This window comes from Nerophis ophidion, linkage group LG04 (assembly GCF_033978795.1).
Source record: "Nerophis ophidion isolate RoL-2023_Sa linkage group LG04, RoL_Noph_v1.0, whole genome shotgun sequence".
Classification (NCBI taxonomy): domain Eukaryota; kingdom Metazoa; phylum Chordata; class Actinopteri; order Syngnathiformes; family Syngnathidae; genus Nerophis; species Nerophis ophidion.
In genome coordinates, this window is record NC_084614.1 from 36,349,503 (window position 1) to 36,364,502 (window position 15,000).

General features: G+C 38.0%; 2 protein-coding genes across 2 annotated transcripts in view; one reads left to right on the plus strand and one right to left on the minus strand.

Moving 5' to 3' along the window:
- si:ch211-283g2.1 (sodium- and chloride-dependent GABA transporter ine) overlaps positions 1-7,977 on the plus strand; it is a 26,214-nt gene extending 18,237 nt beyond the window's left edge. The window contains exons 11-13 of the mRNA XM_061897991.1: positions 2,833-2,933; positions 3,002-3,169; positions 6,059-7,977. Coding sequence (XP_061753975.1) covers positions 2,833-2,933; positions 3,002-3,169; positions 6,059-6,208 — 419 coding nt within the window. The 3' untranslated portion in view covers positions 6,209-7,977. The remainder of the gene's footprint in view (positions 1-2,832; positions 2,934-3,001; positions 3,170-6,058) is intronic.
- The window catches only part of dhrs11a (dehydrogenase/reductase 11a), a 69,483-nt gene continuing 62,336 nt past the window's right edge, over positions 7,854-15,000 (minus strand). The window contains exons 6-7 of the mRNA XM_061897992.1: positions 9,638-9,703; positions 7,854-9,565 (exon numbers count right to left, since the gene is read on the minus strand). Of these exons, the coding sequence (XP_061753976.1) occupies positions 9,524-9,565; positions 9,638-9,703 (108 nt within the window). The 3' untranslated portion in view covers positions 7,854-9,523. The remainder of the gene's footprint in view (positions 9,566-9,637; positions 9,704-15,000) is intronic.

A 15,000-nucleotide genomic window follows, 5' to 3' on the forward strand; every position in this document is an offset into this window, starting at 1 on the left:
TCCATCTTAGATGAGCTCGGGCCCAGCGAAGCCAGCAGCGTTCCTTAGTGTTGTTGATAAATGGGTTTTGCTTTGCACAGCATAGTTTTAACTTGCACTTACAGATGTAGCAACCAACTGTAGTTACTGACAGTGGTTTTATGAAGTGTTCCTGAGCCCATGTAGTGATATCCTTTACACAGTGATGTCGGTTTTTGATGCAGTACCGCCTGAGGGTTTAAAGGACCGTAATATCATCAGTTACGTGCAGTGATTTCTCCAGATTCTCTGAACCTTTTGATGATTTTACGGACCGTAGATGGTAAAATCCCTAAATTCCTTGCAAAAGCTCGTTGAGAAATGTTGTTCTAAAACTGTTCGACAATTTGCTTTCAAAGTGGTGACCCTCGCCCCATCCTTGTTTGTGAATTACTTAGCATTTCATGGAAGCTGCTTTTATACCCAATCATGGCACCCACCTGTTCCCAATTAGCCTGCACAACTGTGGGATGTTCCAAATAAGTGTTTGATGAGTATTTCTCAACTTTAGCAGTATTTATTGCCACTTTCCCAACTTCTTTTTCACGTGTTGCTGGCATCAAATTCTAAAGTTAATGATTATTTACAAAAAAAAAATGTTTATCAGTTTGAACATCAAATATGTTGTCTTTGTAGCATATTCAACTGAATATAGGTTGAAAAGAATTTGCAAATCATTGTATTCCGTTTATATTTACATCTAACACAATTTCCCAACTCATATGGAAACGGGGTTTGTATATATACATATATACCTTCAAATATATAAACATATATAGATATGGTTTAGTTTTACTGTACCAAGCACTTTGTGTAAGACCAATATGCTTATAATAATTATGTCCTAAAATCTGACATATGCTTCTTGAAAAAAAAAACAGATTTTGTTTATAGTTATATTTATGATGAAATTACAAAAGCTAATATACAAAAACTAACTGAATTTGGGTCAGAGTTGCAAGACGTGCAAACTAACATAGTACATACCAAACTGGATGGCACTGGAAATAGCCAAGAAGGTAAGAAGCATACATTGCAGGACCATAGGGGTCTTCATACGAGGAGTGGAATTGACGAGTGGCATCCAGCTTTCGAGGTGCTGCTTAAATAGTGTCGGGAAGTTCGGACACAATTGAGCACGTCTTACAACTGCGCCCACAGGGAAACACAGGAACTCTAGGAAGAAGACAAACAATAAGAGCCAGGTCTGCTGCACCAACAAAGGCAAACTGAACACACAAACCACAAGATGGCAGCAGGCGGTGACAATATCCATCCACCTATTTTCTACCACTTGTCTCTTTTGCGGTCGTGGGGGGTGCTGGAGATGTTATATTTAATGTTTATTATCTATGTAACCGAGGGTTTATATAAGTCCCCTATACTGTACCACACTATAAAATAACAAACACGGAGGCTGTAGTTTTACACGAGGACTACTTTATTTCGTTTGTTTTCAAAACTCCCCTCCACTCCAACATGACATCATTTCTGTTCTTTTCACCTTCAAAATAAGAGCTCAAGGCATATATTGTATAACAGGAACTTAACATCACAAAGAGGCAAAACCATAAAAATAGGTTACATCTATACACATATATATTTATTTAAGTTCAAAATAATACACAACTAAATAATCCATCCAATTAATATCAACTATCTGAAATCAGGGATAAAAAAAAAAAGGCTAACGATATTACTGTATAATGATATCAACTTATACTCTCAGTTTGATGTATCCGTCTTTTTAGAACAGAAAACCATGGATTTCCCTCATGTCAAGCTTCACATACTGTACTGTTTACCCTAAAGCTGCTTTACTGAAGACTTTCAGTGTTGTGAAGTCTGACATGAAGGAAATTCCAGGTAACTGACTCCATGAACCTAACCTGCTCGCTGGCAGCTTTTCTTGAACATACCCTAACTTTTTCCACGCCTGCATTTTCCTGATAAACGTGACGCAAACTGTCAGACACAAAGTGCCTGTTTGTTAATATCTTTTTTGGAATGTTTGTTGATTTTTTTTTTGGGTGGTATGTTTGTTGACTGTTGATTATTTGTTGAAACAGTATGTTCTTTGATTGTTTTGTTGGTATGTTTGTGGCATCCATCCATTTCCTACCGCTTATTCCCTTTGGGGTTGCAGGGGGTGCTGGTGCCTATCTCTGCTACAATCGGGCGGAAGGCAGGGTGCACCCTGGACAAGTTGCCGTCATCGCAGGGCCATGTTTGTGGCATGATTTTTGATATTTTTGATTGTGTGTTGCTATGTTTGTTGATTGTTATGTGTTGATTTTTTTTTTGTTGGTATTTTTTGTCAACATGTTTATTGATATGTTTGATTGTGTGTTGATATGTTTGTTGATTGTTGAATATTTGTTGAAATGTTTTTGATATATTTGTGTGTTTGTGTGTTTGTTAATCATTTGTGGATTGATATTTTTTATTAATCTGTTTGTTAATTATTTGTTAATATGTTTGTTGATATGGTTCTTGATATGATTGATTGGGCATTGGTATGTTTGTTTATTGTTTGTTCATATATTTGTTGATATGTTTGGTTATTGTTTGTTGGTATGCCTGCAGATTTGTTTGTTCATATGTTTGTTAGTTGTTTGGTTGTTGATATGCCTGCTTATATGTTTGTTGATCGTTTCTTGGTTTGATTGTCATTATTTTACTTTTGTACGTATGTTCATATGTTCATTGATTTGTTTATGTTTGCTGATAGTCTATTGGTATTTTTCTTAATATTTGGAATGTTGGTAATACGTTTGTTGTCATGTTTGTTCACAATTTTGTCCCTATGTTCAGGCGTGAGGCGACTTTCTGACAATCTGGAAGAGATGACTGGCAAAAAGGCAAACATTTTCTTCAAAGTTTGTTGGCAAATAATCGCTCCTTTTCTCATCTTGGTGGGTCAATTGTTTGTTGGACCTTTTGTGAACCACAACTAAAGTAAGCTTGCATCTTTTTACGGCAGGTGATCCTGATTTTTTCCATCATTCAGTTTAAACCTGCTCGCTATGAAAATTATGTGTTCCCACCTTGGGCACAAAGTGTTGGCTGGGTGGTTGCCATGGGCTCTATCATTTGGATCCCTTTGGCCAGCGTTCACACATTGTGGGTTCTTCCTGGATCCTTTGTGCAGGTAAAGGACATATAATGCAATATATATATATATATATATATATATATAAAAAACATAATGTAATGGCCGTCTACAACTCCTATTTTTTTGTGATAGTCTGATTGGAGCACATACTTGTTGGTCACAAAAAACATTCATGAAGTTTGGTTCTTTTATTAATTTATTTTGGGTGTACTGAAAATGTGACCAAATCTGCTGTGGCTACCAAAAGTGCCATATTGAAGTGAAACTTGCCAAGGGACTTGTATCGGTCAAGACTCGGACTATGGTGTGGTTTGTTTTCCCGTGGTGCAAAGCGATTGGAACGGACATGGCGTGAAGGTAAGGACATCTTTTAATTAATAACTCCAAAAAAGTACAAACGAAAGGCGCTCACAGAGGAGGTACAAAAACTTGGCTCTGAAAACAAAAACTCGCACAATGGCGGAACTATGAACAACCAAAACGAAAACACTTACTGTGACCGAGAAAGAGCATGGATCATTGGCATGGATAACATGGGTGTGTAGGAGGTGAGTAGAAGGTGATGTCTCCAGGCTGACTACCTGGCAACTACAGGCTTAAATGCTGTGGTGATTAACAGGTGCATGGGTCCAAAGGAACCAGGTGCGTGAAAAGTAATTGGTATTCATGGTGATAAAACAAACGAGTGCGCAAAAAAAGGAACTAATGGAGTCAAAAACAAAACAGAACATAACTAAACAGACATGATCACAAAGACATGACAGAAATCAAATATTAACATTGCTGTACGTATACTTTTGACCCAGCATATTTTCAGTAGACCCATAAAAAATTCATAAAAGAACCAAACCTCATGAATGTTTTTTCTGACCAACAAGTATGTGCTCCAATCACTCTATCACAAAAAAATAAGAGTTGTAAACAGCCATTACATTATGTTCTTAACAAGTCTATGTGTGTAAGTGTATATACACGCACGCACGCACGCACGCACGCACGCACGCACACACACACACACACACATTTTATACAAACCTAGTTTCCATATGAGTTGGGAAATTGTGTTAGATGTAAATATAAACGGAATATAATGATTTGCAAATCCTTTTCAACCCATATTCAATTAAATGCACTGCAAAGACAATATATTTGATGTTCAAACTCATAAACTTTATTTTTTTTTGCAAATAATAAGTAACTTAGATTTCATGGCTGCAACACGTGCCAAAGTAGTTGGGAAAGGGCATGTTCACTACTGTGTTACATCACCTTTTCTTTTAACAACACTCAATAAACGTTTGGGAACTGAGGAAACTAATTGTTGAAGCTCTGAAAGTGGAATTCTTTCCCATTTTTGTTTTATGTAGAGCTTCAGTCGTTCAACAGTCCGGGGTCTCTGCTGTCGTATTTTACACTTCATAATGCGCCACAAATTTTCGATGGGAGACAGGTCTGGACTGCAGGCAGGCCAGGAAAGTACCCGCATTCTTTTACTGCGAAGCCACGCTGTTGTAACACTTGTCTTGAAATAAGCAAGGGCGTCCATGATAACGCTGCTTGGATGACAACATATGTTGCTCCAAAACCTGTATGGACCTTTCAGCATTAATGGTGCCTTCACAGATGTGTAAGTTACTCATGCCTTGGGCACTAATACACCCCCATACCATCACAGATGCTGGCTTTTGAACTTTGCGCCAATAACAATCTTAATGTTATTTTCCTCTTTGTTCTGGAGGACACCAAGTCCTCTGTTTCCAAATATAATTTGAAATGTGGACTCGTCAGACCACAGAACACCTTTCCACTTTGCATCAGTCCATCTTAGGTGAGCTCGGGCGCAGCCAAGCCGGCGGCGTTTCAGGATATTGTTAATAAATGGGTTTGGCTTTGCATAGTAGAGTTTTAACTTGCACTTACAGATGTAGCGACCATCTGTAGTTACTGACAGTGGTTTTATGAAGTGTTCCTGAGCCCATGTGGTGATATCCTTTACACACTGATGTCGGTTTTTGATACAGTACCGCCTGAGGGATCAAAAGTCCGTAATATCATCGCTTACGTGCAGTGATTTCTCCAGATTCTCTTAACTTTTTGATGATTTTACGGACCATAGATGGTAAAATCCCTAAATTCCTTCCAATAGCTTGTTGAGAAATGTTGTTCTAAAACTGTTTGACATTTTGCTTACAAAGTGGTGACACTCACCCCATCCTTATTTGTGAATTACTCAGCATTTCATGGCAGCTGCTTTAATACCCAATCATGTCACCCAACTGTTCCCAATTAGCCTGCATACCTGTGGGATGTTCCATATAAGTGTTTGATGAGCATTCCTCAACTTTATCAGTATTTATTGCCACCTTCCCCAACTTCTTTGTGACGTGTTGCTGGCATGAAATTCTAAAGTTAATGATTGCAAAAAAAAAAAAAAAATGTTTACCAGTTTGAACATCAAATATGTTGTCTTTGTAGCATATTCAACTGAATATGGGTGGAAAAGGATTTGCAAATCATTGTAGTCCGTTTATATTTACATATAACACAATTTCCCAACTCATATGGAAATGGGGTTTGTATATATACATATATACATATATATATATATATACATATATATATATAAAAAAATATATATACAGTATATATATACTGTATATATATGTATATATACATAATTAGATATACATATACACACATACATACATAAATATATATGCATGTATATATATGTGTATATATATATATATATCTTATATATATATCTTATATATATATATATATATATATATATATATCTTTCTCATGACTCTGATTATGTCTGTAAAGAAAAAAAGCATACCTTTATAATAGAAAAAAGTAGCTCCATGGTGTGCCTTGCTCAAGGTTCATGTCATTACATTTGCTTTTCTTTTCCTCCCACAGAGACTAAAGCTGTCCATCACACCATATTCCCTGTCGCAATCATCCAAAACTCCGTATTATGAAAGGGGAGGAGGTGACAGATATCCAGCTGTGTCTGTCATCAGCGCCTCCATCCGCCTGCAAGACAAGCCACCCAACCGGGGGAACTAAAGAGGTGTCTTTTTGGTCTGACCTGCTACAATGGTCACTTAGTAGCGCTTTCATCACAAACAAAAAACGTTGCTTCATTTCTGCCATGCAGAAAGCAATACTATCTGTGAGCCCATAATTTACTGCTATAAATTCACTTCAATGGCATTCATAAAACAGTATACAAATTGCTGTGGTGTGGACACACTACAGGTGAAGAGATGAGGGGGGTGTTCCATGAGGAAGCAAGTTCAACAAACTGAGTTTAAACCTGATGTACCAGTTAATTTACCCTAAGATGGGAAACTCAGAGTTTGGGTTCCAAAACATCTGAGCTGAGTGAGTTCTATCAATCCTGAGTCCGTTGACTCAGAGTTAAGACCATAATAATAAGTCATGATCAGTGAAACGCTGATTCTATGAACCAGGGATGGAAAATGCTGTCTGAAAGTGTTAATGGGTGGTTTAGCTCGGTTGGTAGAGTGGCCGTGCCAGCAACTTGAGGGTTGCAGGTTCGATTCCCGCTTCCGCCATCCTAATCACTGTCATTGTGTCCTTGGGCAAGACACTTTACCCACATGCTTCCAGTGCCACCCACACTGGTTTGAATGTAACTTAGATATTGGGTTTCACTATGTAAAGCGCTTTGAGTCACTAGAGAAAAAGCGCTATATAAATATAGTTCACTTCACACTTCACTTAATGTGTGAGTGGGGCGGTATAGCTTGGTTGGTAGAGTGGCCGTGCCAGCAACTTGAGGGTTCCAGGTTCGATCCCCGCCTCCGCCATCCTAGTCCCTGCCGTTGTGTCCTTGGGCAAGAAACTTTACCCGGCTGCTCCCAGTGCTACCCACACTGGTTTAAATGTAACTTGGGTTTCACTATGTAAAAGCGCTTTGAGTCACTAGAGAAAAGCACTGTATAAATATAATTCACTTCACAGTAAATGAACACCTTTTCTTAAAAGTAATATAGTGAAATCTTATTGCACTGAAGTGAGGAACAATTACTGACAGTCAGAGCAGAAGTGGATTTATTTAATGTGCAATCATATTTTCTTAACCAACAGGTACAAACGTTGAGAAAAATTGAATAAAATCTCATTTTTGTTTTGGTGCAATCCCACCTGTAAAAACACATGGAGGCAGCTGATAATCGCTCCTGGTTTTATTACATTTGTAAAGTCAATGCAAAATGCAAAGTAAATGTAATTGATTGGCTAAAACACTTTTTCTTCGGTTTGCTTATGATAAATATGCACTATAATCTGAGATATAGTTCTTGAAATAAAATTAATCTAAAATTTCAGCTATTGTTGGCAGATTGTTTACATTTACAATGATGAACAGAATATTTTACCATGGTAACCGGAAAAAAAAATATCTAAATTTCCCTCGTCCAAGGCTTTACAAACTCAGTTTTCCCATGACCTGCTTTCTGGAATGCCCCTCAGAATTGTCATCCTTTCAATAATTTGCTTTGTGAACAGTGCCATCTTTTGGCCATATTTGTAACTGCACTTATCATGTATTTGTATTTAACTATTGCATTTAAATGTAATACTGATACGATGTAAAATGACAAAATCAAAACCATAAAGCAGAACGTTTATACCTTGATACGCACATATATATTACACATGCATATATAATAAAAACTGGACACAGTCAGTGTATGTGACTTCTTTATTAGGTCAAATACAAGAATGCAACAGGGCCTTGTTGATTAAAACGATAACGTCAGGAACACAAAGGTCATGCTGCTCGCGTATTGTGTGATGTAAAGTGTAATAAAACCTATTCCACATGTGACAGGTTTACTTTATGCTGTGCAAAGTACAACGCTTGTTAAGTCCTACATCCACACGCTCTACTTTACATATAGGCAGGCAATAGATGTGATGTATTCCTTATTTTTCTCTTTCATTAAATACATAGATTAAATATTTGTCTTGCCTTCAAGGTACCTCTGGTATTTTAATTAATTCAAAGTGCTGGATTGAAATTACACGACCCAAAAATTTGTAGGAGAGAAATTTCACATGCGCAAAGAATACAGTAGTTAGTATTGTATTTCATTTTTTGCCGGCTGCTCACATGGGATTAAAAGGGGATTTCAATTTAAAGTCAAGCGAGTATATTTGTATTGTAAGTAAAGGCGGCAAGCCTTGGAAAATGTTAAGTAGTTATATGAAGTGGAACAAAAACAACGTCTATGGTAGGGGGTGTCCAAATTGAGGCCACGGGGCCATCAGTGTATTTTTTAAATGTTTCTTTTGTCCCTCATAATACTTCTAAAATATTGTGGCTTCACCACATCACAAATTTTTGGGAGATATTTTTAAGCACATTGTACAATGTTTTTGTCCTGCAGTAAGCCTTTTCAAGCATAAACATGGCTGAATTAACTACAGTAGAGAAGATCAACCCAATCAGAGCGTGCTGTTCAGTATCGTGGCCACTGATTGGCTCAGCCTCACCAGCAAGGACTGTAAATGTGACTAAAGGGTTTGTTTGGTTTTTTTTACACCTATAGGGCTCTCCATCCATTTTCTACTTTCTCATAATCTTGAGAAACATTTAGTTTTGTATGCTCTAGCTATGAAAATATTTCATTTATAATTAATGCTTCCATACTTCCAATTAGTCGCGGCCAATTTACAGCTACAAACGAGGGGCGGCTGTAGGTAAAACTCATTTATCATTGATATTTACTAGATATTACACTCATTTCCCTTTTTACTCATATAACAAAGCTAGGATGTTTTCTTCCGATATCTTAGCATATATTGACCTACGTTGGATCATTTTAGTATCTTTAATGTACAAAATGTATCAAAACATCTTCCCAAATACTTACATTTTCTGTAGTGGCCCTCAGTGGGAAAAATTTGGACACCCGTGTTATTATTGTTTATAAAAGCTCGTAAAATGATGAGTTATTATGAACAAGAAATCCTTTAAAGTTGAAACGAGATACGCTCTATGACCTATGAAAAAAATAAAGAAACTGTGCAGTCAATAGCTTCCCTCTGAAGTCAAGGTCATAAAGATGACAGCACCATTCGATTTAACGCTCCTGCCAAACATTGGGAGTCGGCTCAGTGTGCGACTGAGATGAACAAACTGGAGTTCAGTAGTATTTTCACTGTGGTCTACAAAGTCCACCACCTTCATTTCCTCGCCTCCATTAGAGCAACGGTCTTCCTCGCCTCCCCTCCCGCATGCAGATGTATTAACCCCGCCCCTTCCCTCCCGCGCCCAGCAAGATGTCGCTAACGAGTCGCCGTGGCTGCTGACATAGGCGGGCTCCTCCTGCAGCTTTCCTCCTTGCACTACTAGGACACCTGCTCAACCGGCCTCATCTGAACATCTCCAATCTGAGGGTGCCAAACACAAATCCAATATAATACATTATTTATACTCTAAAACAGACAAAGTGGCTGACATACCTGGACATGAGGAGGGGCACTGAGGACAAATGTGACTGCGCTGGCGATGTCAGCTGCTTTCAAGCACTGCACATATGGGGAGAAAATGTGTTAGAACTCTACTACTGCAAAGTCACTCAAAGGCCTGCGTTCTTGCACAGGGATTAAGCTAGTTTTGGACTTAAACCACTTTTGTAACCTGCTCAGTGACCTAGTGGTTAGAATGTCCGTCCTGAAATCGGTAGGTCGTGAGTTCAAATCCCGGCCTGAGTCATACCAAAGTAGGGCTGGGCGATATATCGCGGGTTTGTCTCTATGCGATATAGAAAAAGACTATCGTAATATTTGAATATATGTATTCACGCAGGACTTTTAGCTGCGGGCATACACTTCAGGCTCTCCTCGCTCTTTCCCGTGTCTCCTTCTCACAGACAAGCAGGCGCACATTCTTACAAACTGTCACGTCACATACAAGCCCTCGCAGAGCAGAGAGCCAGCTGCGTGGCTAACGTAGCCGTACGAGAGAAAGATGGTGCGGAACTGGTAACAAATGAAGGAAGACTTAATTCCCAATAAAAACATCGTCTGGCGGTGGTTCTGCTTCAAGTGGGAATATGTTGAACAGACAACCGTAATTTGTCAAGTTGGGGGAAAAAGCGTTGTTATAAAACGTAGCATTACTGCTATTATGTAGCATCGTTTGTAAAGTCACTCGCTAGAGAATGAAGAGAATTTCATAACCGTAGTAACATACCACATAGTGAAAGACATACACTATTTGATTTACTATCATACAGCTCATTTTTATTTGACACTTAAAATGTCTCCGACAATCTTGCACTTTATGTTTTGGAAATGACTTGAATTTTTGTGCCATCGCTTAATAACTTTAATAAATACAGTTTTGGTCAATTGACTTTGTTGTGATTTCCCTCTGCATGAAAGTTTAAAAGTAGCATATATTAATGCAGTATGAAGAAGAATGTTTTAATGTAGACACATATAATCATCATACTGCTGTGATTATATGCATTCAAGGCTAAGAAAAAATATTGTAATATATATCGCATATCGCGATGTGGCCTAAAAATATTGCGATATTAAAAAAAGGCAATATCGCCCAGCCCTATACCAAAGACTATAAGAATGGGACCCAATACCTCCCTGCTTGACACTCAGCATCAAGGGTTGGAATTGGGGGTTAAATCACCATAAATAACTCCTGGACATGGCCACCGCTGCTGCTCACTGCTCCCCTCACCTCCCTGGGAGTGATAATGGGTGATGGGAATAATTTCGCCACACCGAGTGTGTGTGTGACAATCATGGGTACTTTAACTTTTTTTAAAACTGGATTCACTGAAAAAAACTTTCTCAGTCATGGACTCAAATAATCTCAGACTTGTCCCAGTCTTGAAATTAATTATTTAATTTCTTGAATGGAGACTAGAGATAAATCAGATCAAATTTAAGACCCAAAGGGTCATATTATGATTTCCTTTCTACATTTAAAAACACTTCATTGTTTACATCAGTGTTGTACAACTTCTTTGAGCCAAGGCACAATTTTTTTATTGAAAAAATCTGGAGGCACACCCCCAGCAGAAAACATTAACAAATCAAACTCAGCAGTCGATATTGACAGTAAAAAGTTGTTCTCCCAATATTTGGATACGACTTTAAACCTTAACCAACCATGCATCACAATAGCTTTTGTCTCAAAGTAGGTGTATTGTCATGACCTGTCACATCACACCGTGACTTATTTTGAGTTTTTTGGTGTTTTCCTTTGTGTAGTGTTTAGTTTTTGTCTTGCGCTCCCATTTTAGTGGCTGTTTCCTCTTGTGCTGGTATTTCCCTGTAGCAGTTTCATGTCTTCCTTTGAGCGCTATTCCCCGCACCTGCTTTGTTTTAGCAGTCAAAAATATTTAAGTTGTGCGGACGCTATCCTTCTTTGTGGGGACATTTTTGATTGTCATGTCATGTTCGGATGTACATTGTGGATGCCGTCTCTGCTCCACACGCTGTAAGTCTTTGCTGTCGTCCAGCATTCTGTTTTTGTTTTACGTTGCAGCCAGTTCAGTTTTTAGTTTTGTTTTCCATAGTCTTCCCTAAGCTTCAATTCCTTTTCTTAGCAGCACTCGCCTTTCATTTATTTTTGTTTTACCTGCACATTGCCTCCCGCTGTCGTATGCATATTGGGATCACGACAAACCATCGTCGTTGTTCCCGACATCTACAAAGCATTTAGCTCCCTGCTGTCACCTTCTGATATGGAAGAGTATTACAGGGTTACTCTGCCGAACTCTAGACAGCACTGACAATCAACAACGGAACATTATTTGCGGATTATAACTACTGTTTTGAAAAAAATATTTTTAACCCAGCTAAGTGAAATTACAGAATCTCCCATTGCACACCAGACACTATTGGTTGAAAAACACAGGTCTACATAACATGTAAATGTGGTGCTTTGGTCAAAATGTTGCATAGATTTTGTTTTACAGACTATTTTCCAGCCGGTTTCTGACTGTCTCTTCAGGATTACCGGTTTGTGTGCGGTATTATTTACGTGCCTCCACTTCGATTGTGTCTTCTCCCCGTCATCGATGTTGTAGTTTTTAGCGCTTCCATATCGACTCCACTGAAAGATATAAATTCGAACTATATGCTACATTGTATTACAAATGGCAATGGCAAAGAATGCATATGCATTTACCAGCCAGTCTGCCCCACAACAAGATAGACAAAAACAAATTATTGTAAACATTATTGCAAATAATGTAAATAATTCAATGTATACACAAACATTTGTACTATGATGATTAATTTGTGTAATGACTGTATAATGCTGATAGTATAAATTTGTACCATGAATTGATTAACATGGACCCCGACTTTAACAAGTTGAAAAACTATTTCGGGTGTTACCATTTAGTGGCCAATTGTACCGAATATGTACTGAACTGTGCAATCTACTAATAAAAGTTTCAATCCATCAATCAATCAATCAATCAAAAACTACAGTATCTTACTGATTGCAATGACGGACTTACGCAAAGATCATCAGGTACATTTCTACCATATTTGGAGATATTTCCTGACGTTCTGGGTCAGACAACATCACAGGACAGAGCAAATTCCAAATGGCTCGTTTGGAGGAATTATGAATCAAGGCAAGATTGTTTTGTAAATTTTAAGGACTAATGTAGATCCTAAATACACAAAATCAGGTACCAATTGGTAAAAAAAAGTTGTTTTTGCATAATAAGTACTCTTTAAAGACTTAATAAGTTAAACCTATTTCAGATGCTGGTTTAACTTAAGGGGTCGTATTATTCAAAAACAACAAGTCTTACCTTTTGGTACCTATTTTTGTGAATTTGTCACGAAAATGTGAAATCAAACTATAGAAGCATGGCGGAGATATTTATAAACAATTTTGCCTTCTTCTAAACTTACTCGAAATGTTTATTTTTCCTTAGTTGCTGCAGCAGATATCTCCTTATAAGGTTGAGCTTTACACAAAGAGCTTTGCACGAGTCTGCCATTTTTATTCAGTTGAAGTCCAAAGCTCATGTACCTGGGGATACAAAATATTTGCAACAATTGACGAAAGCACCAACAGTACATGTCATGTGGACCAGAAGGAATGGTTTAAAAGAAGAAAAAAAACATATTCACATGACCCCCTTTAAAGAGAAATACTGTTTGCATCACAGTACATAATACATTATGCTGAAAACACTTTGCTAAAACCATTTGATCTGCAGTCTTTGGCATTTAATTCAAATAATGAGTATTTCATTTCCATTTATGATTTGCTGTGGCTTCTTTTAATTGTATGCATCTATAAAGCAGTTTGAACGGCCTTTTACCTACATGATGATAAAAGACCACAAAGACCAGAAAGAAGATTGTTCAGAGACAGAAAAAAAATTCTGAATTAATTTGATGAGAGATTTGTGTCACAGTTTTTTATACATCCAAAGACAATGCAGCTGAAATTATTTGTCTGCCCTTTGTTCCTTACAAGAACATAATCACCTGAGGAGAACACCTACACCTCTTTCCTTACAAGTACTTATCACCTTGAGCTTTTTGGCAAGTGGAACTTTTCATGGTGAAACAATTATGTGGTGAGTAAATCAATAGTCTCTAAAATAGAGCACGAAATTTGCTAAGTCATATAGCATCATTATATATTGATATAATTTCATATATATATTGTACACACACTATATTGCCAAAAGTATTTGGCCACCCATCCAAATGATGTGAATCAGGTGTCCGAATCACTTGGCCTGGTGTATAAAATCAAGCACTTAGCCATGGAGAATATTTCTTCAAACATTTGTGAAAGAATGGGCTGCTCTCAGGAGCTCAGTGATTTCCAGCGTGGAACTGTCATAGGATGCCACCTGTGCAACAAATCCAGTCGTGAAATTTCCTAGCTCCTAAGAATTCCAAGTCAACTTTAAAATAAGAAAAGTGAAGAGTTTGGGAACAACAGCAGGTCACCCACCAAGTGGTAGGTCACTTAAACTGACAGAGAGGGGTCAGCGGATGCTGAAGCGCATAGTGCAAAGAGTTTCTGCACAGTCAGTTGCTACAGAGCTCCAAACTTCATGTGACCTTCCAATTAGCCCACGTACAGTACACAGAGATCTTCATGGAATGGGTTTCCATGGCCGAACAGCTGCATCTAAGCCATACATCACCAAGTCCAATGCAAAGCATGGGATGCAGTGGTGTAAAGCCCGTCGCCACTGGACTCTAGAGCAGCGGAGACGCCTTCTCTGGAGTGATGAAATACACTTTTCCATCTGGCAATCTGATTGACGAGTCTGGGTTTAGAGGTTGTCAGGAGAACAGTACATTTCGGACTGCATTGTGCTGAGTGTGAAATTTGGTGGAGGAGGAATTATGGTGTGGGGTTGTTTTTCAGGAGTGGGGCTTGGCCCCTTAGTTCCAGTGAAAGGAACTTTGAATGCTCCAGGTTACCAAAACATTTTGGGATGGCACTTCAACTTCATATGTGAGTCAAGGCAGGTGGCCAAATACTTTTGGCAATATAGTATATGTATATATACAGGTGCTGGTCATATTATTAGAATATCATGAAAAAGTTGATTTATTTCGTTAATTCCATTTAGAAAGTCAAACTTGTAGAATGTATACATTCATTCCAAACAGATACATTTCAAGTATTTTTTGCCCAAAAGGAGATGATTATAGCTGACAACCAATGAAAACCCTAAATTCAACATCTCAGAAAATTAGAATTTGGTGAAAAGGTCAGATATTGAAGACACCTGGTGCCACACTCTCATTAGCTAACTAACTCAAAACACCTGGAAAAGCCTTTAAATGGTCTCTCGTTT